Raw genomic sequence first — 27,719 nt, 5'->3', positions numbered from 1 at the left:
TGTCGTTTAGGCTTTTGTCTGCTTTGTGTTTATTAATAACGGTTGACGTTGGAGTCCAACGCATATCTCACACTTATTGACTCGATATCAGTTGTGTAGCTTGATGCTGTTTAATCATCATTACAAAAAAAGCCATCTGGTTTGCTCTTTTACACCCAGAGTCACAAGAGTCCTGAGAAATCATGCATGTCTCATCATTAAACGAAAAAAAAAAAAAAGATCCTGGTGTGTTCTCTGTATAATTGCTGAGAGGATCTTATGATCTGTTTATAACCAATTAGAGATGGAGTGCCGGGTCATTGATCTCCCAGCAGATGTGAAATTACTTCCTGCGGATCACCGGACCTAACTGTGTTTAAAGAACCAAATTGCCGTTCTGCCAGAAGGCTGCTGCACAAGATAATATGAAGCAGGTTAGTCCTTGCAGCGTCTCCACACCTACAACTCTCGGCAGTGACCCCACATCCGATGGAAAAATTGCAGAATCAGGATAAATGCTTTGCTTTTAATCTGGACTCCGACAGATCGTTCATTCTAACAGGTTTAGTGACACTTAACAATTTTTTAAAATCTTGAAAGCAAATCAAATATGAAGTAACAGCACCACCAAATTTTAGATTTGAAGTTTGTCTTTCAGGTATTGAATTTCTGGTTCAGCCAGCAAGGTAACACCATTAAACCGATTACATCTTGTCTGATAAGCTCAGCCTGAAGTAAAGCAACCTTTGGCACAGCAAAGACTGGGAAGACACGCAAACACAAGCCATATCTGAGCTTATCGCGCCCATGGTTTTTAACTTTTATCAAGACATAAAAGCTCTTTGTGAGGAGTGTAACATGGAAATGTTTTAAACTCCTCTAATGTCACATTAATCACTGAGTCAGAAAGTTGTCTTCAGTTTTCATTAGCCCTTGAGCTAAAATCGGATTTGATACTGCCAGGATCTCTTGCACGCTGGAGTGTTGGACCGCCTTGAGGCTGCGCAAGCCCAGTCAGATTGTGGCCGACAAAATCCAACATGTTAGAAGAATCTTGTCGGGTTTCTACTGTTAGCGAGTCATCTATTGGGATAGAAGTTTCTGGCCTCGAACGTTTTCGCACCGCAGAGAAATCTGCATCAACCATCAGGCCTCTCGCCGCCTCGCGCAGGCACACTCATCTGAACAGATGCCTGTTTGGCTCCATGTAGAATAAACTGGGGAAAACATTAAAAAGCTTAACTCTGATAATACTGCGGGTAACCAATAGAATCATTCTGATGTAAAGCTCATTTGGGGAAATGTTTAAACTTTAAAGCCAGTATCCTTGCACCTTTTAAAGGGAGGAGAATGGAGAGACGAGCAGCAGCTGTAAATATGCGTATCAATCGTCATTAAGGAGGATTTCATTATCCGATTATAGCTAATTATGGAAAATATGGTGTAGGACAAGAAGCTCCTGTGGGTCGGGAAAAAGTAAACCTTTATTTGATTAACAAAAAAGAACGCCCAATGATGGAAAACTTCTAATTGTGTCTTGGTTTCTTTTCCTCGCGGTGCAGAATGTGTCTGCGGGGTTATTAAATGGAGATATTGGTCTTTAAAAGTTTAACCCGGCTCATTAGCTGGTACACGATCGTGCATCTTTACCTTTTCCCCGAACACTAAAAAGGAAAAGTAATGATCTCTGTACGGGCATTATTTTAAAACGCAAACATACAGTGTGTGAGTCACTCTGCTTGTTTGTGTTGCAGTTTTACGCTGAGCGCAGGGAGCGTTTTGCGCAAACACTTTCTGGCTGATGCTAATTAGGTTTAATTGTTAAATGATTTCACGGTGGGCTTTGGGAATCATCGCATATTGTGTTGTATTGCAGATGGAAAGATTCTCTTTCTTTACATAACACGGGCGCTTAGAAAAGTAATGGGAAGCTGGACACCATCCAATTTAAAACGGCTAAAAGTGTCACATTTAAATGGGCTTCAGTTTATTTGCCTTATTTTTCTCTCACTTGCACTTATTGTGGTCAAAGATGATTTTTTTGACATTTTCCTGCCAGACTAAACACTGCAGACTAAACAATTGGCGTTAACAAGCTGCTGCTTGCCTGCTGTGTGTACATGTGGTGATAAGGCAATGAGCACAGTGAATGAATGGCACAGTGCATCAGTTTCTCCAGTGCGACACAAACCCGTCATAATGAGAAGATCCCAGGCACACGCACAAAAGCTGCAGCTCGCCATATGATCTGATTACAAAACCGTTCAGCTGAATCTATTCATCATTAAGTTTCTTTATGTATTGAATCAGATGTTGGATTTAAATTTAGGCGGAGGGCTTATGCAAGATAGTCGGTATCTTTGTTTTGTTTTGTTTTGTGTGTGGCTTTTTTGGTTCTTTTTTTTTTATATCCTGTCTAGCTTTGTCTCGTCTGAAGTTATGACTGTTGAAAACATTTGAAGTAATCTTTGGTCTCAGTGTCATCCCTACTACACAGCATAACACTGCCTGGTCTGACCACGCAATGTGGCAGAACTCAAGGGCTGAAATAGATCTCTCTGGATCCAGTTAAAGTTTTTTTGGTAAATGATTTGAATTACTGTTGACAGGGAAGTCCTTTTTATATTGTGAGCTACCTCCCAATATCCACCATGTCACTAGTAACCTCTATATTGTTGGGCAAAGATAGCCTCGTGGTAGCACTCGCCCTTTTGTATGGATTTTTTGCCGAAATGGAAAAGCCTAACTAAGAACTACAAGGTAAAGGTTCATGTAAGGTACTGTGGAAAAGTCTTGGGCTGCCCTTAAAGGAGAGCCAGACTTCCTTGTCATTTTTTTTAAACCTGGCCTTTCGCAAGTTTTTTTTTTTTTGGACATTGACTGTTTCACCACTCATTTTCAGTCCAGTCCTGACCATTTTCAGAGAAAGTTTTGTTAGCCTCTTAACACTGACCTATGAATCATTCAAGCTTAAAAAAGACACCCTAACCCGTGTTGTGTCTACACATAACAACTTGGCAAAGAACCAATTTTAAATTGTACTTTTAGGCACTTTGTTACTAGCCGCCTATTGCAGAAATGCATAATTTGTTCCCAGTAGCTGAAGTGCCAAAGATATCACAGTTTGACAGGCATAAAATTGTATTTTCAAATCAACAAGGTGATTCCCAAAGAGCTATTGGCTAAAAAGTGCAGTGTGTTTGAGGAAACTGGACAAGTGGTGGGCAAAATAAAAAGTGGCAAATGTGTCTACAGTAGACGGAGGTCGTGCCCTTAAGAAACAGGAAAGGAAGAGCTGACACAGGACCTGAGAGGTGCTTCAGTGGCCCTTCAGTTTATCCCATCTACTGTTCACTGAAGCCTCATCAGAAATGATGTCAGTGCAAGGGTAGCTGTCAAGATGCTGTTCTTAAAGGAGGGAAACAGAGAGAAGACTAAAGTTCTTGTGTCATGTTATCCAGGTGGTAACAGGTCTCACAGAGTGAGGAATCCAAATGTAAAATTTTTGGCCCAAATCAATATGTACAGAGGAGTTCAGGAGAGAGGTACAGCAGTGAGTTAACTAAAACCAGATGTGAAAAACATTTGCTAACTAAAATGAAAAAAAAAAATAGACATTTGAAAATAATTAAAACGAACTGAATTTATTTAGTGAAAAGTAACTAAAAAAAAAAGGAAAATAAAATAGAAATATCCCTAGTTTTGGTATTTGTTAGGTTGGTAAAGCTTTAATCAAAACTTGCCTTATGAGGCTTTGATGGATGTATTTATTGGAACTTTGGATTTCTGCGAAGACTGTGAGGCTTGTTTTTATTCAGTGTTTTTAATATAATAGTGTTTCTGAGTTTCCTAAATCTTGCCTTTACCATATACCCTCAATACAATAATAATAACACTAAAATTAACACTGAAACTAATAGAAACTAAGCTAAAACGAAACATTGTAACACAACGAAAATTAAACTCAAATGAGGAAACTCACTCTGGGAACTAGCTGAAACTAAACCGAATTAAAAGCAAAAATCAAAACTAAATAAAAATCAAACCTAATTAGAAAATACAAACTATAATAACTCTGGTGTCTACAGGCATCAGTACACAGTGGAGTCTCTGTCATGGTTTGGGGCTGAATTTCAGCCAGTGGTTTGGGGAATTTTGTCAAAATTTTCAAAAGGAATTATGAATGTAGAACAAGTATCATCAGATTTGAATCCACCATGCAATACCATCTGATTGGAAATGGCTTTTTTTCAGCATGACAGTGATCCCAAACACACTGCCAGTGAAGTTAAAGCATACCTGGATTGAAAAGCACATGGAACGCAGCCAAACAAGAGTTTTGAATGTCCTTCAAGAAGAAGTCTGAAGAAACCATAAGAAAGCTTTCTTAAGAGAGTTTAGGTTATGTTGAAGAATAAAGGTGTTTGTACCAGATTTGTTCATGTTCGTATAAATTGTTTCACCTATTTCCAATTCTCCTGCATAATATAACAGAGGAAAGGCTTAAGACTTGCACAATACTTTATAAGACTTTGTTTAAAATATATTCTTGTTTAGAAAGTGGTTAAAATACTACGACACCCTACGACTAACCCTTACTGAGTTAAGGCCAGGGATTGGTTGAGATCTGTTGTGTAAGAGTAGAAAATCAGCACAAAAGTGGAGTTTTGACTACTTGTTCATCTCTTCTCTCTAGGCCACATAGACAAGCATGTGATGACTCACGCAAGGCAGAAGGGTTCCCTTGGGCACAACCAAAGTCCAGAGTGGTGGGACAACAGCTGCCTTTGGCCACATGGTGGTGCCATGGGCGGTGCCTGGCCTGAGCGCACACTGCGATTTGGCAGGACAAAGAAGATAAGCGAGGTCACCAAAAAAGACAGAAACATGGCCAAGAGGATGAATGACAAGAGGGAAAGAACAGAAAGATCAGAGCAGAAAAGAAAGGTGGACCGGAGGCACGTGAAGAAACGGGACAGGAAAATGTACCCTTTGCGAGGGAGGGCTGGGAATTCAGAAAGTGAAGGACTCAGTTGCCATGTCCTCCTGACCCGACTGGAGGAAAACATTCGTGAAAAGCAGAGGTCTAAGGAAAGTAAAGGAAAGGATGGCCGCCGCGGACGATTATCTCACAAATCCAAGTCCAAAAAAAGGAAAAGCAGTGACGGAAAAGAGGAGAAGTCGTCACCAAAAAACAAATTAAAATCATGCAGTGGAAGTTATAGCAAGAGTATTCGGTTGGGAGTCTTTCAGCCACGCAAGCGGAGACTGGCTTCTCTCAATGCTGAGGCGGTAAACAGCTTGCTACTAGAAAGAGCCACTGATCCCCAACCAGCAGCCAAACAGGCCAAGAGACAGGAGGAACCCATAAATGCAGGGGCTTTCCTGGATGCAGATCCAGTGAGAGGTGGTGTCTGCGGAGGTCTTAAGGCTTTGCGAGGGACCAACACTAAAGGCTCCACATCTCATGAACTTGAAGCGTACCAAAGCTCTAAGCCTGCCAAGAGGGCCAAAGTTAGCCGAGGGGATGAAAGTTTGGGGATGAGTCAGGAGTGCCTTGACGCTCCTGCACCCAGACGGTTGGCTGGACTTAATGCCGCAGCCCTGTTGAAGCTAACCAGTTCCTCTGCTACCAGTAAACAAAGAGCAAAGGCTGCACCCACAGCTACTGTTACTTCAGACTGCAAGGCTCCCGTCGTGGGCCCGACCCAAAAGTCGCACTCGAGGGCCAAACTTCAGCACAAGGGACGCACACAAAAGCAGAAGGGGAAAAAGATCCTTCCCCTGCACAGTGGCTGCACAGCTTGCAAGAAGGCAGGCTTTGAGCCAAAGGTGGAGTGGGAAACTGGTGGCTGCACCCATCGACTGACAAAACCGGGCTACCAGTCACGCAGTATGCTAGCATACCCACTGAAGAAAGTGAAAGAGGAACAGCTGGAGACTGAGCTGAGCCCGTACTACTGCTTTCCTGCAGAGCGCTCAATGGACTACTGTCACGGCTTGGCCTTCTTTTTAGGCCAGCAACCCTATGGAGAATCAGACGATCAGCCACTTAACTCAGCCATGAGCCCTGTGAAGCGCGAGTGCCTAGTAACCTCACCATCGCTGACACATTCCCTACCACACACAGCGCTCACCCTGAGCCCTCACCCCTGCCTCTGCACCGCCGACCATTGCTTCTCCAGCTATTACGTACACATCGCCCACCCCACACACACTGGAACAACTTCAGCCACCATGGCCCCGCGACCTCTTAACTTGCCCCCATCTAGTTTGTGCCCTAGCCGAATGAGCGGCTCCAAGCTGCTGGGGCAGCAGGTGTCACATACATCGGGACTAGCCCACCCCGCCTACTGCAATTCTGTGGCTTCACCCTGTTACGGTGACGCCTGCGGGATTAGTGGGTATACCTACAGAGCGATGGCTCCTGTCACCAGCAGGGGTTGCTCTTTTAGCACAGGATGCAGTGGATGCACGCACAATATCAAAACAGGTGAGTGGATTGACCCCCATGCCCCAAGATTTGGTTTCATAAATGTTCAGTATTAATTGCTGATTATTAATTATCACCGTCTTAAGTGGTTTTCTGAGGCCACTTGAGGATTTTCTCACAATGATGGCAAGTTCTTTTGTGATAACACTTCTTTGATTTAGCTGTTTTTTAGCCTTCTTTGCCAGTATTATAAAATAAACCTTTATTCCAATAGTTAGACATAAAGCTATTACTTAAAGACTCTGAAGAGTCCTTTGTTGGTAAATGATATGCCTCAAGCCAATTGTGAAATCAAGCAAGTGGAGCCTTTCTGTTTTATGTAGTCCTTTTTTGTCTTTTGCCATGAGCTTTTAAATTGCCTGCAGAATGAGGTAACTGCTTTAGATGTGTGTGGCTAAGGAGCTTTAGGCTTATTGTAAAGTTTTCGGTTACAATGTGTCATGTGTTATGTACGTAGCTAGACTGATAAAAGAAGGAGGTTACTTTTAAGCAGAAAAAAAATATATATATATATATAGATATATATATATACAGTGGAACCGCGACTTACGAAATTAATTCGTTCCTGAAGATCTTTCGTAAGTCGAAGCACCCATTGCGCATTTTGAGTAAGGCAATGCTGAACGATAGGCTATAGGCTAATTGCTAACTAGAACAACAATATGTCATTCAAGTGAAACAGCGAAGCGCTAGTACGGAAGCCGAGGGGTTGTCACATGATTGATGGCTTTGTGGGTATTGTAGGCTCAGCCAATCAGAGCCAGCGGATTTCGTTACTACAGAAATATTGCCGTTCAGTCCCTTTGTAATTTGAATTTTTCGTGAAACGGGGTATTCGTAAGTCGGGGTTCCACCGTATATATCTATCTATCTAGCATGAGCCACATGAACCTTAAATTATGTGTGTGTATATATATAATTTAAGGTTCATGTGGCTTATGCTAAAGATAAGTAGCCAGCTGTGTCATCTACCATTTGATTGTGTTCAGAAGTTCCTTTGCTTATCGTTACTGTCACCTTTTTGTTTCAGAGGGTTACCCCTCCCCTCAGGGTGATCACAACCCTTCCCTTCTGGTTCCCCCCACCATGCCCATGTCCAGCTGCCCTCTGTCCAGCGTGCCCACTTCCACGCAGACTAAACCCCACCTACTGAACCACCTGTCTGGACGAGACCAGCCCCAGGCTAGGCTAAGGCTAGCCAAGGAGTGCCCAAAGAGCACCAAGCCCTCCGGTGACTCTCTGTCCGTGGGCCGCGCACAGCTATCGACAAAGGAGTCGCCATCTGTGCCAAGCCTCAGCAGCACCAAACAAAAGAGGGTCAGCCGCAGACGTGCCACTAACGGCTGGCTACCTGTTGGAATGCCCACAGAGAGGGAGGTCTTCATCGCGGTAGGTTTTTTGAGAGTCCATCTCTGTACGATGAAGATGATCAGCATATTAGAGAGCTTCTTGAACGAAGGAAAACCTTCTCTATTCCAAATACCTGACCAGTGGAAACCTTAGCATCAACACCACTGCCTTCCACAAGGACAAAGAAATTGTCTCTTGAGGGAAAAGTTAATCGTGTTTTGACCATACAGCTTTGTGTGACAGATTCCTTTTTGTCTTTATAATGAGAATTATATCTTTCCTTATTGTGTTTGCGCGCTCGTGTGTGTCTCAGGGAGAGGATGAGACGGCCCTGCGGCAATGTTACGAAGGAGTCGAGAGGGACGGTGAAGTGATACGTGTGAGAGACTCTGTGCTGCTACGATCAGGCCCCAGGAAGAAATCCCTCCCATATGTTGCCAAGATATCAGCGCTGTGGGAGGACCCCAAAACAGGTAAAAAAAGATCAGCAGAAGGGGGGAGATTATGATGCGATACAGTGGTGCATGTGTATTGATGGATGACCGGAGGAACATATGGCCAAGCTTGTTTACCTCTGTGTGTGTGTGTGTGTGTGTCTTAATGTGATCCCTCAGGAGAGCTGATGATGAGTCTTTTCTGGTACTACCGACCTGAGCACACACAGGGAGGCAGAGATCCCAGCACACACTGTGAGGTGAGGCAGAGATTTGGAGCCAAGATGTTTGTGCAGACAAACAGTAACAGCACAGATCTGTGTGTATGTTAGACAAGAGAAGGTACAATCAACATTCATCAAATAAAAACACTTTATTTGATTTACTCCATTAGCGAAGGATTACGTAATCAGTATCCTCTAAGGAAAAAAATGACATCATGAAGTGTGTGTGTGTGCGCTTATGTGTTGTGTGTAAGAATAGATGATGTCAAAATATATAAAGTATAGCACTGTGCAAAAGTCTTGAGCCACTATTCGTTTCTATATATTAAGCTAAGAAAATGGGACATTGGTGCAGCAGTTTATTGAAATATTTGCAAGGATAATAGTTCAGGTTTCTTGAAGGACATTCAGAGTTCTTCTTTGGATGTTGGCTGATTTTATTCTCTGTACTCTGTCACAGTGATCCCACACTGCTTCAGTAATGTTTAGCTCTGGGCTCTGGGGAGGCCAATCCATGACTGACAGTGTTCCACTGTGTATGGTTTTACTGCATTAGCAGCGTGTTTGGGATCATTTCATGGAAAAAAGAAACAGTTACCAATCCAGATAGTATTGTATGGTAGATTTCTGTTCATAATTCCATCATTTATGACAAGATCCCCAAAACCGAAGGGCCAGATGTATCTCTCGGGTCCCGAGTCTGGTCTTTTTCCAGTTTTTAAGGACCTGGCTTTCAGATACATGTCCAGTTTCCTCAAATCTTTTAAAGGCATACTACACACCATGCTGACATGTGTCACATGTTCAGCTAATAGCTCTTTGGGAATAATCTTGTTGGTGCAAAAATACAGTTTTACAGCTGTCTTATCTTTGGCGTCTTTTGATTCAGCTAAAGAAATTGAAGCAAATGATGTTTTTTTGCAGCAGGCTGATAGTAAAAGAGTGCCTAATGTTAAAATTGGTGCTTCTCTAAGTTGTCTGCTATGTGCAGACTCGAGACAGGCTCATCCCTTGAGTTAGGTGTCTTTTTTATGCTTGAATCATTCACAGGTCAGTGTGAACAAACAAAAAAACCTTAATCATTTACTGAAAATGGTCAGGTACAAGGACTGGACTGAAAGTGAGTGAAAAAGCAAAGAAAACTTTGAAAGATCCTTAGAAAGCCTCGAACTGTTGCTCAAGACCACTTTAAAAGATGATAAGAAAGTCTGTCTCTTCTTGAAGGGTGACCCAAGACTTTTGCACACCACCGCAGCCATGAAATTTATTCTTTATTTAATTTTTATCACTTTGTTTAAAGATAATGCCGTTTTTATCGATGGAACAGTTTGTGCTCGTGGAACATGTGTAAGAAAATTATGTGCAATGAGGAGGCTTCTGTCGCTGCTCTGCCCTGAAACTGTGGATAGTTAGTTTGCTCTTCAGTCTGACCACAAAGCCCAAAAATGATATCTCTCTGACCTCAGACGTGCACAAGCCAAGAACAGGAAAGATAAACGGTTTTACTTCTAGAAATGTTCTTTTTACAATGGCACGTGTTGAACAGAGCAGGATTTTGTGTGTGTGTCTTTGGCAGTACATAAGGTAGAAACAAAAAGGCAAAATCCTGTTGCTTTATAGTTATTATAGTTATAGTTCCCTCTGTGCTCTTAGTACGAAAGTGTAATTTCGTCATTATTCGCCGAGCACAATAGGAAACGCTTAACAGAGATGTGACTCTTCACACCTGCTGTTGATTTCAGAATGAGATTTTCGCCTCTCGGCATCAGGATGAAAATAGCGTGGCCTGCATAGAAGACAGATGCTATGTTCTCCCACTAGCCCAGTACTGTAGGTAAGTAACGAACACGGTAATTGTTGCTAGACGAAAAAGTCTTTTCACAAGGTTTGAAGTTTGAAATGAACAGCTCAGCTTTGACGACACGTGGAAGCTTTTTTTTTAAATCACACACTGGTGACACTACAACTGTTAATGAATTTGCAGGAACATGAACACTTACCGTGATAACCTTTGTGAAAAGAAGAAAATGAAGGCAGAGAAGCAGGAAAGTTGCCTTTTAATTAATTTTCCTCTCCCTTCCTAGATTTTGTGCCTTGGTGAAGCGGCGTGCTGAAGGTGCCCCGCCTGGCAGTGCCAGTATGGTGCCCTGCCGCCCCGACTTTGCCCCTCCTTCCCACCGCTGTGTGCCCACAGACGTCGACCCCGAGTTGGTGTATCTCTGCCGGCACGTCTACGATTTTCGTTACGGTCGCATCTTGAAGAATCTGCAGTAGAGGGTGGAGGGCTGTTGCACCTTTTGAATTAATCGTCAATGAAGCACCGCCCCATCCCGCACAAAGAAGAGGGAGTGAAGGGGGCTGAGGGACTTTTTTTGTTTTGTTTTGTTTTTATCCAGTGAGCACCTCACAATCAGAGGGAAGGGGGTGGTGATGGGGTGAGGTCGTCTATTGGGCCAATACGAAGCACAGATCCCTTTAGCTGGAATGTGGTAGACAGAGCACCAATGTTTTCTGGTTTTGGTTTTGGAAGAGAAAGGAGTGATAATTCATTCTTCAGATCAGATTTTGTTTTTAATTTTTAAAAGCTTCCACCACACTCTGAGGTTTCAGCCTCCAATCGCTTCCCTGCCAGAATTGCTGAACGCCAGGCCGAGCTGGGCTGCTGTCAGGACTGTGTTTCCCCTCAAGCGTCTTAGCACAACAATCATGTTTGTTCCATTTGTAAGCCAGTGGCTCAGGGATGGTCCGGCACAGAGGCGCTGCCGGGGAACACAGGCCTGCACTGTCCGCTCAGCGTTAACGGTGCTCAAGCAGCGAGAGTGAAGGAGCAGCTAATAGAGAGTGTCGTCTCATTTCTCCCGATTTCGAACCCGCGTGAGTCTGCGCGTGCGTGTCAGAGAGAATGGAGAGCAAGTGTGACTCCGGGGTGAATGGATAACTGTCGCCATGTGTGATGTTTTTTTTTTTGTTTAGTTTTTTTAAGGAAGCTTTCAGGCGATCAAAACCAAAACAAGCAGCTTTAGAGAAAGCGGAGCTTCCTTCTCTTCTCCTGACACTGACCGAAACCTTTTCATCTCAAGTGATGAGCTGCGCAAAACTAAAATGATTGCACCTGAACGGGGTTCGTGAGACAGTCCTTTCCCTACTAGACTCGAGCAAACTAGAGCAGGGCTCTTTTAACTTTGTTTAGTACGGACCAGTGACACTAAAATGTCTTGCGATAGATTCGAACCAGTTAAAAAAATAAACACACGTGGTGAAAGATGTCGAAGCAAACTGTAATCTCAGCTACTTGAAGAAGAGGCTCCCTTATGGGTTTTTGGTGGTGTCGTGTATACTTTTTCACATTTACTCCTGTGACTTGCCTTATGACTTGCAGGGAGAGCTTCAGGCAGCTACGTCTCGCCACATCAAACACTGAAGCGGTAGAACAGGGTGCACCTGCAGTCCTTGGAAGTAGGGTTTGGTTCAGTCTACGTGGCTCTCTTACAAACAGTAAAAGGTCTGAAAATAGTGGAGAACATCTTTTGTACATTTTTACAGCAAAAAGTTTCGTTGGCTGTTCGCTCGGCAAAGAGAAAAGCATGAATTTGTCAGCTTAGATGTGATGCGCTTGGCATTTGTGCACCCTCTCTCCAAAAGAAAGGCGGATGACATTAGCTCCCGATTGTTTTTTCTGATCGCCGATACAGCTCAATACCCCCTCTCTGCCAAGATAAACCAAAGGATGTCTCACGCGAGCCAGAATTCCCGTCTCCACCCTCACTCCTCTCCGTCAGCGCTTCTAGTCCTCACTTCCTTGTTCTATTGCACTAATCCATTCCTTAATTACTACACATGCGTTCAACTTCCAGCTACTTAATATTGACGCCGGGTGGGGTGGGGCTCACTGTATATCATTTCTTTGTGTGTGGGTGTGTGTGTGTGTGTCTTTTTTGTACCTTTGTAGAAGGAAACCGTGAGGATGTCGTGGCTGCTTTTGTCAGTGCAAACTGTGTATTTCTATTACTTAACCAGTAGAGGAGTCAAGTCAGCCAGCCAGCGTGTTTGTCATATAACCCGATGCTCGACATGTTGAATCATGGGATATCGCTCGAGTCATTCCATCCGATTTGTCAGTCAGCTCTAACGTACCTATATAATTATACAGTATATATATATACATGTATGTATCCACACTGTCAATGTGATTAGAGTTCAAATAGGCATCTGGATGGAGGCCTGACCCACTGTGCGGGCAGACGTAGCACCAAGCTGGAGGGCGTTTGGGTGGAGGTTTGGAGGGGCAGGTGGGCTATTTTGATACTTTTAAGTTGTGGCAGGTTTCTGACCACACTCTTCTATCGCCTTAACCTCGCAAGCGTTTTTTTTTACTTGTGAGTGGTGTCGGAGTGCGTGATCGTGTACCTTTAACGGCATCAAGAGTAACCAGCTGCTTTCCCACGCAGCAAACGCCCCGTCCTTCAACGTTGGGTAAAGCCTGCAAAAGTTTTGACACACTAAAGCCATCCTGAACTTTTTTTCTCTATTTGAGCCGCACGAATCGTGACCCAAGACAAAAATCAAATCCTGATTATTGGGAGGTTTTTGCTTTTAAGTTGTTATTATTTCTATTAATCCCCAGATTCTTCAAAGAGGTAATATAAATAGATATATTCTCCTACTTTACGATTTCTCCTTATTAGGGATATTTTATTATGTCAGTTTGCTAAGATGGTGTATGCAGTATATTTTTAGACTTGCTATTTTTGGAAAATGAACGTAACTAATCGAGAGGATATGCATTATTTTTCTGTTTATTTCAGGTGAGTTTCAAAAACAATGAAATGTTAGTTGAAATTTGACCAAATGGGGAAAAAAAATAATAAAATTAATGGGGACTGATGTATGACCTGAGGTTGGAGATAATAGGCCAATGGAAATCTCCCATCCAGCCAACTTCTAATGAAGTGTAGATATTTGAATCCAGGAAGCACCGGGCACTCTTTAAACAGACAGCCAATGCACAGTGTAGTATTTTTGCAAGATCTGTAATGATTATATTTAAAGTAAGAAAAAAATATTTAAATCTAGTAAAACATATTAAGATTTAATTTTAACTTATTTGGAAATACTGTGTCTAATTGATGAACTATATCCTGTTTTCTTTGTGCTCCAGGATAGAAAAGATTTCTGTTCATTTGTAACAATATAAATATTATTTAGATTTTTTTTTTCTTTAAATTATATCATTTTTAATTGGGTGGAGACCACTGTGAAGCTCACGCGAGCAGACAGGAGAGAAAGCGCTCGCATGAAAACACGGGCTCGTGTTTTATCTTTACATGCTGAAAAGAAAAAAGTCCAACCTGACCTCAAGAATTGTGGGGGTGGGGGGGCAACTGTTCCAGGTCACATGCCGTGTGGGAGAATGTGGCAACGTGGTCACCTGAGCTTTTATTGATTGGTCCTATTAGGGGAGAGACTGATGGGACACCCGAGACAGGACCGAATGCCCCCTGGGTTTCAAGGAGAAGATCCCCCTCGGATGCTGAAGTGGGACCAGTTTCCATCCTCTGAAACAAAAGTCACTGAGGATCAGGAATTAGCCACTGTGTGAAAATTATTAGGTAGGGGAAGCATTAGCATTAGTATTCATGTACTTGGCAGGACAGATGTTTACAATCATGATCAAACCCACAAACTGTACACTTTACTTAAAAAGGTGTCTGTGTTCTCTCAGTTTTGTTTGCTATAGAAGTACTGTTTAGATGTAGTGAGGGGATCCTATTGCCATTGCCTTTAGAGGATGTTATTTTTAATAAAATATATGTTAAAAGTGAGTCTGCTAACACTAATCATTTTCACACAGTTCCTTACTTAAGAAAGCTATCAGGGTTTCTGATGGGCACAGATGGGTAGATGAGTAGATTAAATGAAGTTTCTCCCTCCTGCATCAGATGACCACTCTTGCCCTTCTCCCAGATGTGCTGTTACATATTTGGCCCCTAGAGGGCATGAATCAGGTGTTGGAGAAGCATGTAGAGGAGTCACAAGGCCACATCCTAAACCCTTTCAGCAGCTTTTCCTTCTTTTCCTGCCCCCATTTTTTTGAGTACTAGGAGAGATGCAGAGACTTCCTGGAAAATTAGATCAAGAAAGCTCAGCAAGGAGGCTGCCCCACGTTTTCCAGCCAGATTGTGTGTAGCTATCTACTCAAGTGAATTTCCTCCAAGCACCCCACAGGCACAGTCGCATCCTTCTTTAACATGGCAACAAGGCAGGGCAGGAAGTTTGTACGTGGCGGGGTCACACACTGAGTAACCTGTGCTGATGCCTCACAGGAAGCGTGTCCACAGAAAGAAAAGTACCCAGAGCAACCCCTGAGATTCTGCTTTCTGTGTGGTCTGTATTGATGCTTATTGTTGGCGTATATTTTGGGTGGGGGCTGTTACAAATTATAGTGAAAGGTCTAGATATTTTTGGAGTAGAGAAGCAATGTGTGTATCAGATTATTGTCACTTTGTCTTGCTCTCTGAAAAATCTCTTGGAATTTTTTTGTTTGTTTGTTTTTCTGAAGAATTCTATAACATCCCGACTGATTTAATGTTCGATTCAGAGAATATTTATAAATTTTAAGTCCTTTGTGAAAATTCTGTGTTTGTGTTTTTATTTCAGAGCTTTTAATTTGTAAACTAATTGCAGGTTAATTGCGGTCACCTGACAGGTGTAGAGGTCATCTTGAAAGTTTATTTGGGTTAGATTCCTACCATTACAGGATTATGTGTTTCTCTTCAAGGTTATCTAATTTTGCCTGTGTGCAAACCTTAGAGGACGTTAGAGATTAGTTCACTGTATGCGATCAATACCGAGTTGATCAAAATTCCTCCACCAATGAGCCGTAGTGATGAACAGTGTCCACAGGAGGTCAGTGGTGTGACACCAGTGTTCAGGTCAGACAGGGTCGAATCCTACTCTAACCTCTACATTTAAGTATTAATAAGGGCACTGATTAGACAGTACGTGGTCATCTGTTAGTTTGAAAACAACAGGCGAAAGGTTTCAACCTTCCCCTGCCCGTTTTCCACGTCTCCGATTTCCCTCCCTTCATGTCCTCTGTCAGCAAAGTCATTATCTGCCTTTGCCCTTCATCCCTGTTCAGGCCTCAGGGCATTAGGAGCGTTCAGCACACACACACACACACACACACACACCACACACGCACATCACACCACCATACACCAACCACACACACAACACCACAACCACATACCACACTGCAGGGCCTTAGTGTCTGTTACGCGGGGATAACAGCAGCCAGACCACAGGACGATTAGTGTGTCATAATAACATAACTAGCAGCACACTTTGACCTGAGAGGCCTCTCAAGTGCACCAGCCTGCTTAAAGACTAGTGGCTGCGTGGTAATGGAGCCGAGAGAGTATATTAAAAACTCACTGTGGGTGGAATAAATGGTGACCTCTTGTGAATAAGATAGCAGCGGAAAGCAGTTTAGGGTGGAATAAATGGCACTGATGTCAGTGTATTGAAATTGTGATGCCTTCACCTTAAAAAAAGAAAAATGTGAGGGATCAGGGTCATTTCATTGTTTTTATTTCTTCATGCAAATATAACAAAACAAAAGAATGTAAAACAAAAAAAAAATTCTTGTAGGCTAATCTTATTATTTTTATTTCTAAAACACATCCGCAGTCAGATAGGCCAGTTCCAAGTTTAAAAGGAAATGGTGCCGTCTGTCTTTTCCAAATCAAAAATTAGCTTACAACATTTTAAGTAATGAAACTTTTTTTTTACAGGATGCACTATTTATCAAACGTATCCTCTATCATTTTTAAGTGTCACCATGCCTTTATGTGGCATGTATTCAGCGAACTATTAAGGTACTGTAGATATAATCCTTCTCAAAGTTCCACATACATGTTCTTATTTCATCAATTCAATTTTATTTATATAGCGCCAAATCACAACAAAAGTCGCCTCAAGGCGCTTCATAGATACAGAGAAAAACCCAACAATCATATGACCCCCTATGAGCAAGCACTTTGGTGACAGTGGGAAGGAAAAACTCCCTTTTAACAGGAAGAAACCTCCAAGAACCAGGCTCAGGGAGGGGCGGGGCCATCTGCTGCCACCGGTTGGGGTGGAAGACAGGATAAAGACATGCTGTGGAAGAGAGCCAGAGGTTAGTAAATATTAGTTAATTAGAATATATACAGTTTTGCATCACTGGTCCGTACTAAATATTGTTTCGATCCCAATGGGAAATTGTACCATTATTGCAAAGAAGTCAGGCATGTAAATCTTCACCAGAACCCTACTGATAATGTAGCAGGTGATCACTGGTCAATTGAAAGGAGTATTGAAATGAATTTACAATATTCAGATAAAAAAACATGCATGGGTATGTCACATACCGAAATATATTTATAGGTTTTATATACAGATAAACTATAGAAATCCATTTAATTGATAATAGTAATTATAACCAAAAGTAACACCAAACCTTATTTAAACTTTTGAATAATACTTCAAATGTGAGTTTCTTTGTCTCTTATGTTTTATTTACTTTTTCCCTTTGTTTTCTGTAATGGTTTTGTCATCATTAGAAAGCTCCCATCCTTCATAACAGTCTCAGAGTTCTGATAATTGAAGCACAAGTTAATTCATACACAGAAACATGAAGTCACAGCCTGTTGTCCTCTATATTTCTTTGTTTAATACATTTATACTAAAACTAGCCTCTCGAATACTGTACTGAAGTACAAAACATTATGTGCTTAATGATTAATCAAGCAGGTACAATATTAAAATACTGGTGAATCACATAATACATGGGTAAAAATAAGACAATAATGTGATGTGATAGAATATGTAGAGAAAAACAAATATTTTTTGATTTCCTGTGTAAGTATATAGTTCGGCTACAACAGCATCGATCCACCAGAGATGCACCTCGCCATGGCAGCAAGTCTGATGGGCAAGAAGCAAAATAGTTTTCCATGTATTAACATTCACATACTGCATTCCCCATGTATGCTTGATCACAGTCAAACTGTTTCATGATTTTCATTTCAATTATTTCAACAGCAGTAAGCATAGGGCACAAAAAATGGCATTAAGAATTAACTTAAGACATTAGATAACCAAATATTAAAAATAAAACATTCTGCAGACTCAAGGTTGCCCTTTATGTATGAAGCCAGAAAGCTGCTTTGACAGATCAGCAAATGGAAGCATCTGCTAGAGAAAGAATCAATCCAGCAAATGCAAAATAGACAAAAAGCCAGCTTACACCGGGGGAGACCCCGACACAATTGCCTAACTAGCTTTTCATCTGCTCTTCTTTCTTTCTCTGTTGGTCTAATTACCACGTCCGGCTTATTGTCCTCCTGATGACTGTAATTAATCAAGTTCTGCTGCCTAATCTCTGAATCTCATCATCCTTACAGTACACCAGAGCCGGCCACTCCGGATGGTATCCTGATGTAAGCTGTTTTGGGGAGTGCAATTGTGTGCGTCTCTGCAACTTTGCATGCAACAGCAAATTGCATGGTTCCACCCTGCTGTTTGTTTTCTTTTCTTTCTTTTTTTGTTGGCAGTGTTTATCCTCTGCATACAGGTCAGTAATTGTTACTCATCTTCTCCTCCTCCTTAGAGCAGTAGGTGGATGTTTGCAGACAGGAGTTGAGCTATTTATCTTCCAAGAAGGTTTATTTAGCATCAAAGTGTTCTCCCTAACTGAGGCCTCCTTGGCACCTGTCTACAGAGAGAGAGAGAGAGAGAGACTCCTACTGTCACAGCCTTGTCCTCTCTTGAGCTTCAGATGGCTTACCGGCTCCTTAATCTGTCCTATGAGTGACATCACCCTCTGCCAGCACGCTCCACTTATTTCTTACAGGACAGCAGGCGAGAGGGGGGGGAGGGAAAGCATTAGGTGGTGTCCACTGGTTTGTTAGGAAAGGTGAATTAGCTCAGCAGCAAAGCTTTGGAGAGTAAGTAAGAGTAAGGTGGGATCCTGTTTGCACACTTTGTCTGGGCTATGGCAGAAGGCACAGCGGAGGGAGACAGTCACATGGAGGAGCTGCTGGATCACGGTCTAGGCATGGAGGAGACAGCCCACGGCCTCCTGAGGAGGCCCTCATTGAAGGAGAGCTACCACAGCGACTCCCTGCTGGCACCAGACACTGACTTCATGACAGGTATACGGCCACAGCAGCTCGTTCTCTCACGTACATCACTTCCATGCAGTTAGTTTTGGTCTGACATCTGCTTGCACACAGATGCATGGAGGAGGACGCTAAGCCCAAAGTAAATGAGCTGGAGCCTTTAAGCATGTAGTGTGATTGGTCTTTCTCGTCACAGCGGTCATTATCATAAAGTCATCATAAAGATTTTTATGTGATAGCTACAGAAAATTAAAAGATTGAAAATAGAAACAATTATAGATACTATCTATCTATAGTGTTCTATAACTAAGAGCGTGGAGGTGATGATAGCTTGTAACCCTAGATGTATAAAAGTATGTGAAAGACCAATTACACAGCTATTTTCACTATTATTGCTGTGCATTCCTCATATACAGTGGCAGAGCGTGTGTTGGATGCAACACGTAATGCAATACACACGGTTCTCACTACACAGGCCACTTTATTAGTTACAGCTGTGAAATCTCCTCTGAGACAAGTTTGGCGTTTTAACATTTTACTCCTTAAAAACTCAAAGCTAAACCAACATTAAAGGTAAAAGAACAGTTAGCTTTTTGACGTAAAAAAAAACCTGACCAAAAAAGCAGAGCTGATGCACAACTGTTGTTTTGCATTGCACAGAATTTTGCAGGTGGTTCTAAGGTAAAGGGTCTGTGTGGCGTATGAATAAATCTTACAATGAAGAGAAAGAGAACTCATGCATGCATGATTTCCAATCTGACAGATTTATTCAAATCAGTTTGTTATTTGTGTCCAGAAAACAAAACGAAAACAAATCTGAGCTGGAAACTTTGTTTGAAGAACAATGTGACTCAACAGGTGTGTCTGACAGAACCTTTTAAGAACCTGATCGCCTTCTTTTCAGGCATAAATTATTGTTGTTACGATTGCTTTTAATGACACATTTTGTTTTTGTTCTGTTTCTTTCACATTCTCATAAATACACTGGCTAAAAAACAACAACAAAACCAATAAAAAAAGATCTTCCCAGGCTGCTAGATTGCTGTTGCTGGACCCTATTGGTTGTCAAGCAAGAAAAAGCCAAACACTAATCCTAAACATCTCTCTTACTTCTCACATGTCACATAGTCATAGTCAAGCTGTGGGTGTTGTGGGATGTGTCTTATCTGAGAAGATTTGGGGAAATGCCCTGTCCCTGCTGGGATATTAGCATCAGTGGACTAACATGTGAAGGACTGCGTGCGCACACGTGGCCTGTGTGTGTGTCAGGCTGCTGACTGCTGATACGAGCAGACGGTTGCCGTTCCTCCATTCAAGAGGCGCCAGCTGCAAACCGAGATTAAAACGCTCCATTGGCTCTCCGTGCTGCAGTTATAGCTCAACGTATTTGCATTTTGCTTAAATGTATATACGTTTGTGAAGTTTGGAAGCCTTCACTGCGATAACTTGGCAGTGCGTGCGTGTGACTGTGTTTGAGAAACAGCAGATATACTTAATGCACGGGGCTGCATGTGTGTTTACATTTGCCTGAGCAGCGCTGAGGGTGCCTGCCTGTTCTTTGTGGGGCCGAGTTAGTGCAGAGACTGAGCTCTGGGCTGCTAATTCCATTTTACAGCACTGGGATTATGTGCTATTCTAATCTCAGTCCCATATGGGCTGCGTGGAGGTAGCACGAGGATGATGTCATGGTCAGGACAGGAGGAGAAACAGAAGATCACATGCCTACACAAAAATCACAACTCTCCATGAGAGGCGGATTACTGCCTGAATAATTACACTGAAAATCGTCATCCTGGACAGGTCAGCGCTTAGACTCGATTCTCAAAGGAACTACGGCAACAAGTGAGAGTTAAAAATAGTTTGAACGTGCACTTTATGCACTTCACAGACGCTACATTCTGAAAACATTGAAAGCATTCAAACAACAGTGTAAGTTCCAAACCTGTCCACGTGATTGGAGTTTAAACTGCATATTATATAATAGTGGTCAATGCAGTTGAGATTATTATTATTATTGTTATTATTATTATTTCCATCTGATTCATCGTTTGGTATGAGTTTATTCATTTAAATGCATTATCAGGGATTGTAACATTTAGTCCTCTTACTGAATCTGGAAAATTGTAAAATATTCAAAGTAAAATCCCCCATCAGTATGAAATAGTGTAATATTACTGCTGTATTTAAGACTGGGCTCATTTTAAAACTTTATGCTCAGCATCATATATTCTATAAATCGCTGTCCTGTGAGTGCCACATATCTATGAAAGAAAATCAATTGTTCATGAGCTCAGAAAAACAGTTTTCAGAAAGAATTTAAAAATAAAATAATGAAGACAAATCAGCTGAATTAAAAGGCTTGAGCAGTGTGTTGGTTAATTGTTAACTGTCAACAGGGAGGGATTCAAATGAAAAATCAGTGTGAAGTGTTGGCAAAACAGCTGATTAAACATGGTAGACTGAGATATTCTCATAAATGCTAATCTGAAAGTGCTGTGAGTCTGCACCTGCTTAACTTGGCTGTTTTATTCGATCGGACATGGTCACAGCTGCTGTCCTCTCTCCATCATTGTCAGCACTTTTCTTGAGTGCACTGAATGAGTTATTAACAGCTTTTTCAAACTCAATCTTTTCTACATCACACATGTTGACCGTGGGTGGTTGGCAAGAGGGAACTCATCTGGTACGATGCTAAATCACTGAAGCTCATTCACTTGCTAATCCTAGCTGTGTTTCTATATGAAGCCTCATGACAACTCAGTCTGAGACTAAGGGAGAGAGATCATTATACTTTAATTTAAGTTTATTTTTATATTTCATAAGCTGAGCAATGTTGCCTTGCTTGTCTTGAACTCCGCTGCTCGTGACTGACAAGTCACAATGATATCAGTGTTCTCGGGTTACTGTTTACATTCCCTTTTGGTTCTTCACACGTGGTTTTAAAAGATTAAGATTATGGTCAAAAATTCTAACTTGAGTCATCAAGAAAAAAGTAGGAGAGATCACAGTGGTTATTATCCATATTTTATATACAAATGGCAGCTTTTACATTCATGAGTACAACATTTAGCCCTAAGCTATTTGTTTATGTGTTACTTGTTACCTTTTTATCCACCAGTTCTTAACGCGAACTTTTTAAAACGTTGTAGCATTACTTTAGTTTTTCTGCCTTTTGTCCGTTCGAGGTATTCTTAACTACTGTTTGTTATACTCTTGCCCCCTTTTAAGCTATTCTTTAGTAATTTTATTCTTTTCCCCCCCCCCCCTTTTTTTTTTTTTTTAGCTATTCTTAGCTACTCTTTAGCTTTTTTATACTTTTAGCCTTTTTAAGCTTTTCTTGACTCACCTTTAGCTATTTTATACTGTAGTTCGGTTAAAATTCCAGATATTTATGCATTTTTTGCACTTTTAGTCACTTAACCATTTTTTGTTACTTTTCTATTACTATTTATATTTATATCTGTATCTATTACTCTTACCTATTACCATTATTAGTATATTCAGTTTAATTAATTAAACCCGAGAGCCTGTTCAGCTAAACGGATCTAGCAAGCAACCCATATGCTGTAAGTTTAAAGCCGCGGCTGTGCTTTACTGTGTGTCTTTTCCCCTTAGCTGAGCTATCGCTCAGCTTTCTTGTCTCCACTCTTTTATCACAATAAAGGTACAAGGTGCAACAATTGTTACAAAATAAATCTACTGAGGCTAACACGTTTTCATGCAACAGTGGTATTATGGTTTGGACAGCTAACTCATTATGCTGATGTACTTTTTAATCAAACCAAAATGCTTACTTAATCAAATTAGTTGAGCTTCTTCACGATTTATCCTCACAGCCCCTGGCAAACTGGATAAGTACCCCCTCGGGTAAAAGCACCCCTGGTTGGGAATCAGAGTTTTTGTTGACTTAAGGAAGCAGATTATGCAACTGATCCCTGATCCTTCTTGTATATTCTGGCTGAGCACGACTGGGAAATGATGCCGCTCAGCCGACTCCTGTTTCACTGGGTTTTTTTCTTCTTAAATCCTGTGCAACCACAAAGATGCATTAGTTTTTATTTGTCTCTGCCTCATCCTCCCCGTTACTCAGAGTGACATCCACTGTAACTCTGTGGATGTGCAAGATGTTTACAGCTTCACGGCACAAGAACAAGCAGTGTCTCAGGTTTATCTCTGCTGCTTCCTCTCTGTGTCTCCAGCGCTGTTAGTGACAGGGGGCTTACGTGTGGGGGCGGGGTCAAAGAGGCTCAGGCTGTGGGATTAACATTGTAGTCTGCACACACGCACACACACACATATACACACAGAGACACACATGCAAGTACACTTACACGTACACACAATTTAGGCTGGATTGGACGACTGCAGAGTTTTTAAGCATTATCAGCCCCGCCCCCACCTTCATACACTCTCATCCTGAGTAAAGGGCTTTAAGCTCTGTCATACACAACTGCCCATCACAGATTGTACCCGGCGACCACCAAGGAAACGTGAGAGGATCTAAACACCAAGACCCTCATCTCCTGCTGCAGATGCTGTAATACCATTTGGATGCTCTAAAAAAAACAAAAGGCGGCTAAAATACCAGAAAGGCTGATCTTGTGTGTGTGTGTGTGTGTCTGTGTGCGACATAAGTGAAGCAAAAGAGATGAAATCTTAGTGGACGTCAACGCCAGCGGATCAAAATTAGATGGAGGGAGAGCAGGCCCGTCTGATAGGAGCAAGAGGAGGAACAAGCACTGAAAAAGTATGCTCGCGAGAGGAGAGGAAGAGGAGGAAGAAGTCTGGAGGGGTGGAGGAAGGCCCTGCTGGCCTGCAGAAGCACCGTGACTGCTCCTCAGCTTCCAGCATCTCCCATGGTAGCCACCTTTGACCCATTGTGACCGTGTTGGATTACAGATTGCCTGCAGTTAAAGATGAAGCAGAAATCACTTGAAGAGAAATGATGGTGGCAGAGATGTTTTGGATGTGTGCTTTGACGCCATTGTTTACACGCTGCTGCATGGTGTCTGCGGGGATGATCTATGTCCAGCTGTGTGATGACCTCATTAGATTTCTACAGTGCAGCCATGAAAAAGGGAACGCTAAAGAGCTCGCCCCTCTCTCTGATTACACCTTCTATAGATCTTGATGTCAAGTCAGCTGCTTGCATCTATTTCAGGCTGGCAGTTGTTTAAAGGAAGCATTTTTTTTTCTAATGATAATGCAAAACATGTCATGCTATCTGTCCTCATATCTGCAGACGACCGCAGCTCGGCCAGCGGCCTGGATGTGGCCGATCGGCTGACATATCTCGAGCAGAGAATGCAGATGCAAGAAGATGAAATCCAGCTTCTGAAGATGGCTCTGGCTGACGTCCTGAAGAGACTCAACATTTCTGAGGAGCACCAAGCAGCTGCTTCTGCTGCTGCTGGCAGGAGAGCACCGGGGGCCAAAGGTGAGCAAAGATCTACTGTCATATCTACAAGCCAGTGGAAGGATTTCAGGTGTGTCGATACATAAAGTGCTTTAATCCCTCAGCCTGCTGTACACGAGAAGACATCGACTTTTTTATAGATTGTACATGATGTGCTTGATTCAGTCATTCTTCCTCAGGTGCATTTGCTAGAATGGGACTATATTATTAAAAATGCGCATAATGGAGAAAATAAAAGGTGTTTTAAAGAGACGGGTTTTGTTTTGTTGATTAGGTCTATATGTAGTCACAGAGTAAATTGAATATCACAGTTTATCAAATCCAAGCATGTGTGCTCAAATTTTAGAGATAAATCTCACAAAGCAGAGTAAAGTATCACGTTTGAGAAGCTGAATCAAATCATTTTTGTTTTGCTTAATCCCAGAGTCGTGCAAACCCAGTTATGTGCTCAGTGTTTAACGACAGAAATGCTAATAAAAATCCAGTCATGGCTTTTTCTCAAAAGGGACTTTGTTTGTGCAGGCAACAAAAAGAGCATTCACAACAAACACAGTTCACAGAATATGCGTGTGTGTGTTTGCTCCCACAGCCAGGCCAGTGTCTCTGGCTCTGCCCTCCAGAGCCCCCATGGTGACCCCCAGCACAGCTTCTCTGAAGAAGAGCACCACGCTGCCCTCCAGCACCACAACCAGGAACTACAGCCCAACACCACCCCGAAGGTACCCTGTCCTCTGGGAGGGAGCTGGAGATTATTTTCACTTTTTGAATATGTGCAGGAGATCACGTTGTGTATTTTCCAAGCCGACTTAAATGTCTGCCGTTAAACGAGGCATTAAATTTCTTTACTGCTCACTGTGGAATGATCTCACACAGCACACCTTCTCACCCCACCTCACCCAGAAGAGAAGTCTAACGTATACGAGCGTGTGCTAATCAAGCAGCTTCAGTCTTCATTAGCGAGCTTCGCTTCTCATTATTTAACATGCAAAGGCAATCAGAAAGACAGCCTCCGGTATCTAAGAAACTGCACACGGATGCTCGGTAACGATCCCCAACACCAGCCTCTTCTTTTTCAAAGCAATAAAGCGCCGCTCCATTTTCTGCACATCTCTTCCTCTCAATTACATTTCAAATGATACTGCTATTAGATAGCATTAGTTAGAGAGCACGATAAGCTATGTCTGTGGCACCTTAATGTGCTGGTGCTACATCTGGGCTACTCTGATATAATTGCACTGAGAGTGGTAAATCTCCATTCACTTAAAACCGGCTGCTCAGTATGAGGAAAAAGCAAGACGGAGAATCACCCTCATCATCGCGCTCATCTTTATTAAAGCGGGTTCATTTCTTTCCACTCTTATTTCACCTTTCTAATTTATCTCTCCTTACCTTCTGGCTCTTTCCTCTTTCTCTTCTGTGCTGTCCATTTCTTCTTCTTTTTTTCTGACCCCACTCGCTCTTTTCGTCTTTCCAGCGGTGTGAAGAGCCCACCCGGTAGCGTGAAAGACAGCCCGTGTAAGACCGCTAGAACACGACCCGCCTCTGCAGCCTCGAGCAGCAAGAAAGTTCAGGACAGGTGAGAAGCTGTTATTGAATTTCTAAATTTACACACAAACAACAAACTTAGGCGTCTGTCAAATTTACAGCACAGTTGTGTAACAGTGTTTCAGATTTCTTTGCCCACGTACACACTTCTCACAAACCAGATCATGTGTGGATCTCTGCTGATTTCGAGGTGACTTACGGCCGATTTTGTTTCTAAATTTAAATCAAAGTTATTTCCGCCCCAGACATCCTGTTTCAAGAGCAAACGCGGGGCACGAGCACAGGAAACCTTTAATTAGGCCTACTCAACCGGAAACTGATGTGTCAAGATTTCAGCCTTTTATAGTTGGATGAAATCTCCCTTCAGATCTGCTAACTCTCTCTTTCTGTCCCTGCATCTCTTTGTTTCTCTCTCCCACTCGTGTCCTCTGGCATCTCTGTATCATTTTTCTCTCTCTCCGTCAACATAACAGCGGCAAACCCAGAGAGGATGCAGTGAATGTAGGTAAGTTGACTGGTTCCCGCCGGCAGCATTCAGAACAGGACTGTTAAAGAAACCCGGCGTTGTTTAACTCTGAATTGCATGTGTGTTGCTTTGCTGCAGGAACCAGGCGTGTGACACACTGCAAAGGTAGGCTTCGTCCCTGTCTGACACCCCCAGTAACGCAAAACAGCCACTGTTTACATTTATAATGAAGCGAATCGTGCTTGAGCTCCTGTTTTATCTTCATCTTTTCATATTTCCACATCTCACCATGACTTGTGTGCCTTCCCTCGCCCCTTCCACCCTTATTTTTTTTGTCTTTCTTTCATCCCATCCACACCCACAATCCGCCCTTCACGCTCTCTTCATCGCTCTCCTTTCCTGTCACTCCTCCACTCTTGCCTCCTTCTCTCTCCGTCCTCACCTCACTTCACCGCTTCACTTAGTGACTATGCAGATCTATCTGAGCCCCCTCACAAGAAAGACTGGGTCTTCTGAAGCTGCCAAGTCCGCTTCTGCGGTGCCCGCCCACAGCGGGCCCGCGCCCGCTCCTAATCGCCCTCAGGCGAAGGGGGGCGGCAAGCCAGAGGCGAGGAAAGCAACCCCATCCTTCACCTTGAACTTCCAGAAGACCTCAAGCGGCCAGAGCGCACCGCATGACACGTCGAGATACAAGAGCCCCATCAAATCACCCAGCCAGTACTTTCAGATTTGTTACTGACACGCAGGTGGACCACAGAGGACAAGAGCTGCACTCTTCTTCTTCACTTTTAATGCACAAATAGGGAAAAGTGTGGACAATTTATTTTTCCATCCCTGCTACTGAGCGTACTAAAACCCCAAAACAAATATGTGAAAGCCTCAACGAACCACTTGAAACCTACAAATACAGGTTTTGTTGCAATTCGGCAATTGGGACTTATTTCTGAGGATAGAGTGAAAGCTTTGATGCATTCGTAGCCACACCGCACAGCATACCAATAGCTCCATTTGTCACACGCTGGTACCTGCACAGCGCTTCACCGAAGGCCTGTGTTCACCGCTAATGTTTGTCTCCATCACGCTGCGTGAGAAGTTGCCGAGTGCGTGGGCACCGAGTGTGCGATGTAAGAGAGAGGCTGGGTTTTTTTTGTTTGTTGTTGTTGTAACTCAATGTGTGCCAGCGAGTCTGTTTGCTGTGATGTTTTCGGTTTCGTAGCTGATGTCCCACCTTAGATCCCACCTTAGATTATTTACAGTGTGTACCCAGAAAGTCTCATTTTAAATCAGGAGAAACAATAAAAACAAACACTGTGAAAACACTTGTTGTGGTTCAGTTTAATGTGTGTGAGTGTGTGCATGTGGTGGAGGCTGGTACCATAATAAAAGAAAGAGGTGGTTTACAGCTGTGCTCCAGCTTTCAGCTGCTCACATAGCAACAAATATGGGGCCACTTTAATATGATGACAGCAACAGGCTTTTATGAGGTAGCTAAAAAGAACTAATGGCTGCTGAACACTTTGATGAGCAGGAAATTGTTGAAAATCACGTACTGTGCCCTTTTTTTTTTAGCATTCAAGTGGGGATTTTAGAGAATTACAAGAGCAACAGTTTCTGGTTCTACAGTTTCCACAGCCTGCAATACTGGA

At 42.5% G+C, this 27,719-nt stretch overlaps 2 protein-coding genes across 5 annotated transcripts in view; both read left to right on the top strand.

The window, feature by feature from the left end:
* The window catches only part of LOC102297859 (bromo adjacent homology domain-containing 1 protein), a 28,292-nt gene extending 13,180 nt beyond the window's left edge, over positions 1-15,112 (top strand). For 2 of the 3 annotated variants that reach the window (XM_014332209.2, XM_005917682.3), the window contains exons 2-7: positions 4,676-6,472; positions 7,503-7,861; positions 8,136-8,295; positions 8,437-8,516; positions 10,223-10,314; positions 10,565-15,112. In XM_014332209.2, coding sequence (XP_014187695.1) covers positions 4,696-6,472; positions 7,503-7,861; positions 8,136-8,295; positions 8,437-8,516; positions 10,223-10,314; positions 10,565-10,754 — 2,658 coding nt within the window. In that variant the 5' untranslated portion in view covers positions 4,676-4,695 and the 3' untranslated portion in view covers positions 10,755-15,112. Of the gene's footprint in view, positions 1-6; positions 414-4,675; positions 6,473-7,502; positions 7,862-8,135; positions 8,296-8,436; positions 8,517-10,222; positions 10,315-10,564 lie in introns of those variants that run through there. The other variant, XM_042219124.1, reaches the window with a different exon arrangement.
* Positions 15,113-16,999: 1,887 nt separating this feature from the next.
* Positions 17,000-27,392, top strand: LOC102297552 (echinoderm microtubule-associated protein-like 1). Of its 2 annotated transcripts, none has more exons than XM_005917681.3 (7): positions 17,000-18,679; positions 23,889-24,083; positions 24,652-24,781; positions 25,537-25,638; positions 26,081-26,112; positions 26,212-26,238; positions 26,538-27,392. In XM_005917681.3, exons 1-7 carry the CDS (start codon positions 18,520-18,522, stop codon positions 26,810-26,812), a joined length of 921 nt encoding a protein of 306 aa, XP_005917743.1. In that variant the 5' UTR covers positions 17,000-18,519; the 3' UTR covers positions 26,813-27,392. The 2 variants fall into 2 exon arrangements, with proteins under 2 accessions (XP_005917743.1, XP_014187694.1); XM_014332208.2 differs by lacking the exon at positions 17,000-18,679 and adding an exon at positions 22,149-23,505.
* Positions 27,393-27,719: the final 327 nt, after the last annotated feature.

This window comes from Haplochromis burtoni, unplaced genomic scaffold, assembly GCF_018398535.1.
Source record: "Haplochromis burtoni strain Fernald_Lab_line unplaced genomic scaffold, NCSU_Asbu1 Contig_28, whole genome shotgun sequence".
NCBI classification, from domain to species: domain Eukaryota; kingdom Metazoa; phylum Chordata; class Actinopteri; order Cichliformes; family Cichlidae; genus Haplochromis; species Haplochromis burtoni.
Note: the sequence above shows the minus strand (reverse complement) of the source record. Positions and strands in the feature narration are given on the sequence as shown.

Coding starts and splice junctions, on each gene's coding strand:
- LOC102297552 (XM_014332208.2), top strand. CDS start 23,337: ATGGAGGGAGAGCAGGCCCGTCTGATAGGAGCAAGAGGAGGAACAAGC. Junction 23,506..23,888: donor AGCTTCCAGCATCTCCCATG/GTAGCCACCTTT, acceptor TCATATCTGCAG/ACGACCGCAGCTCGGCCAGC. Junction 25,639..26,080: donor AGCAAGAAAGTTCAGGACAG/GTGAGAAGCTGT, acceptor TCAACATAACAG/CGGCAAACCCAGAGAGGATG.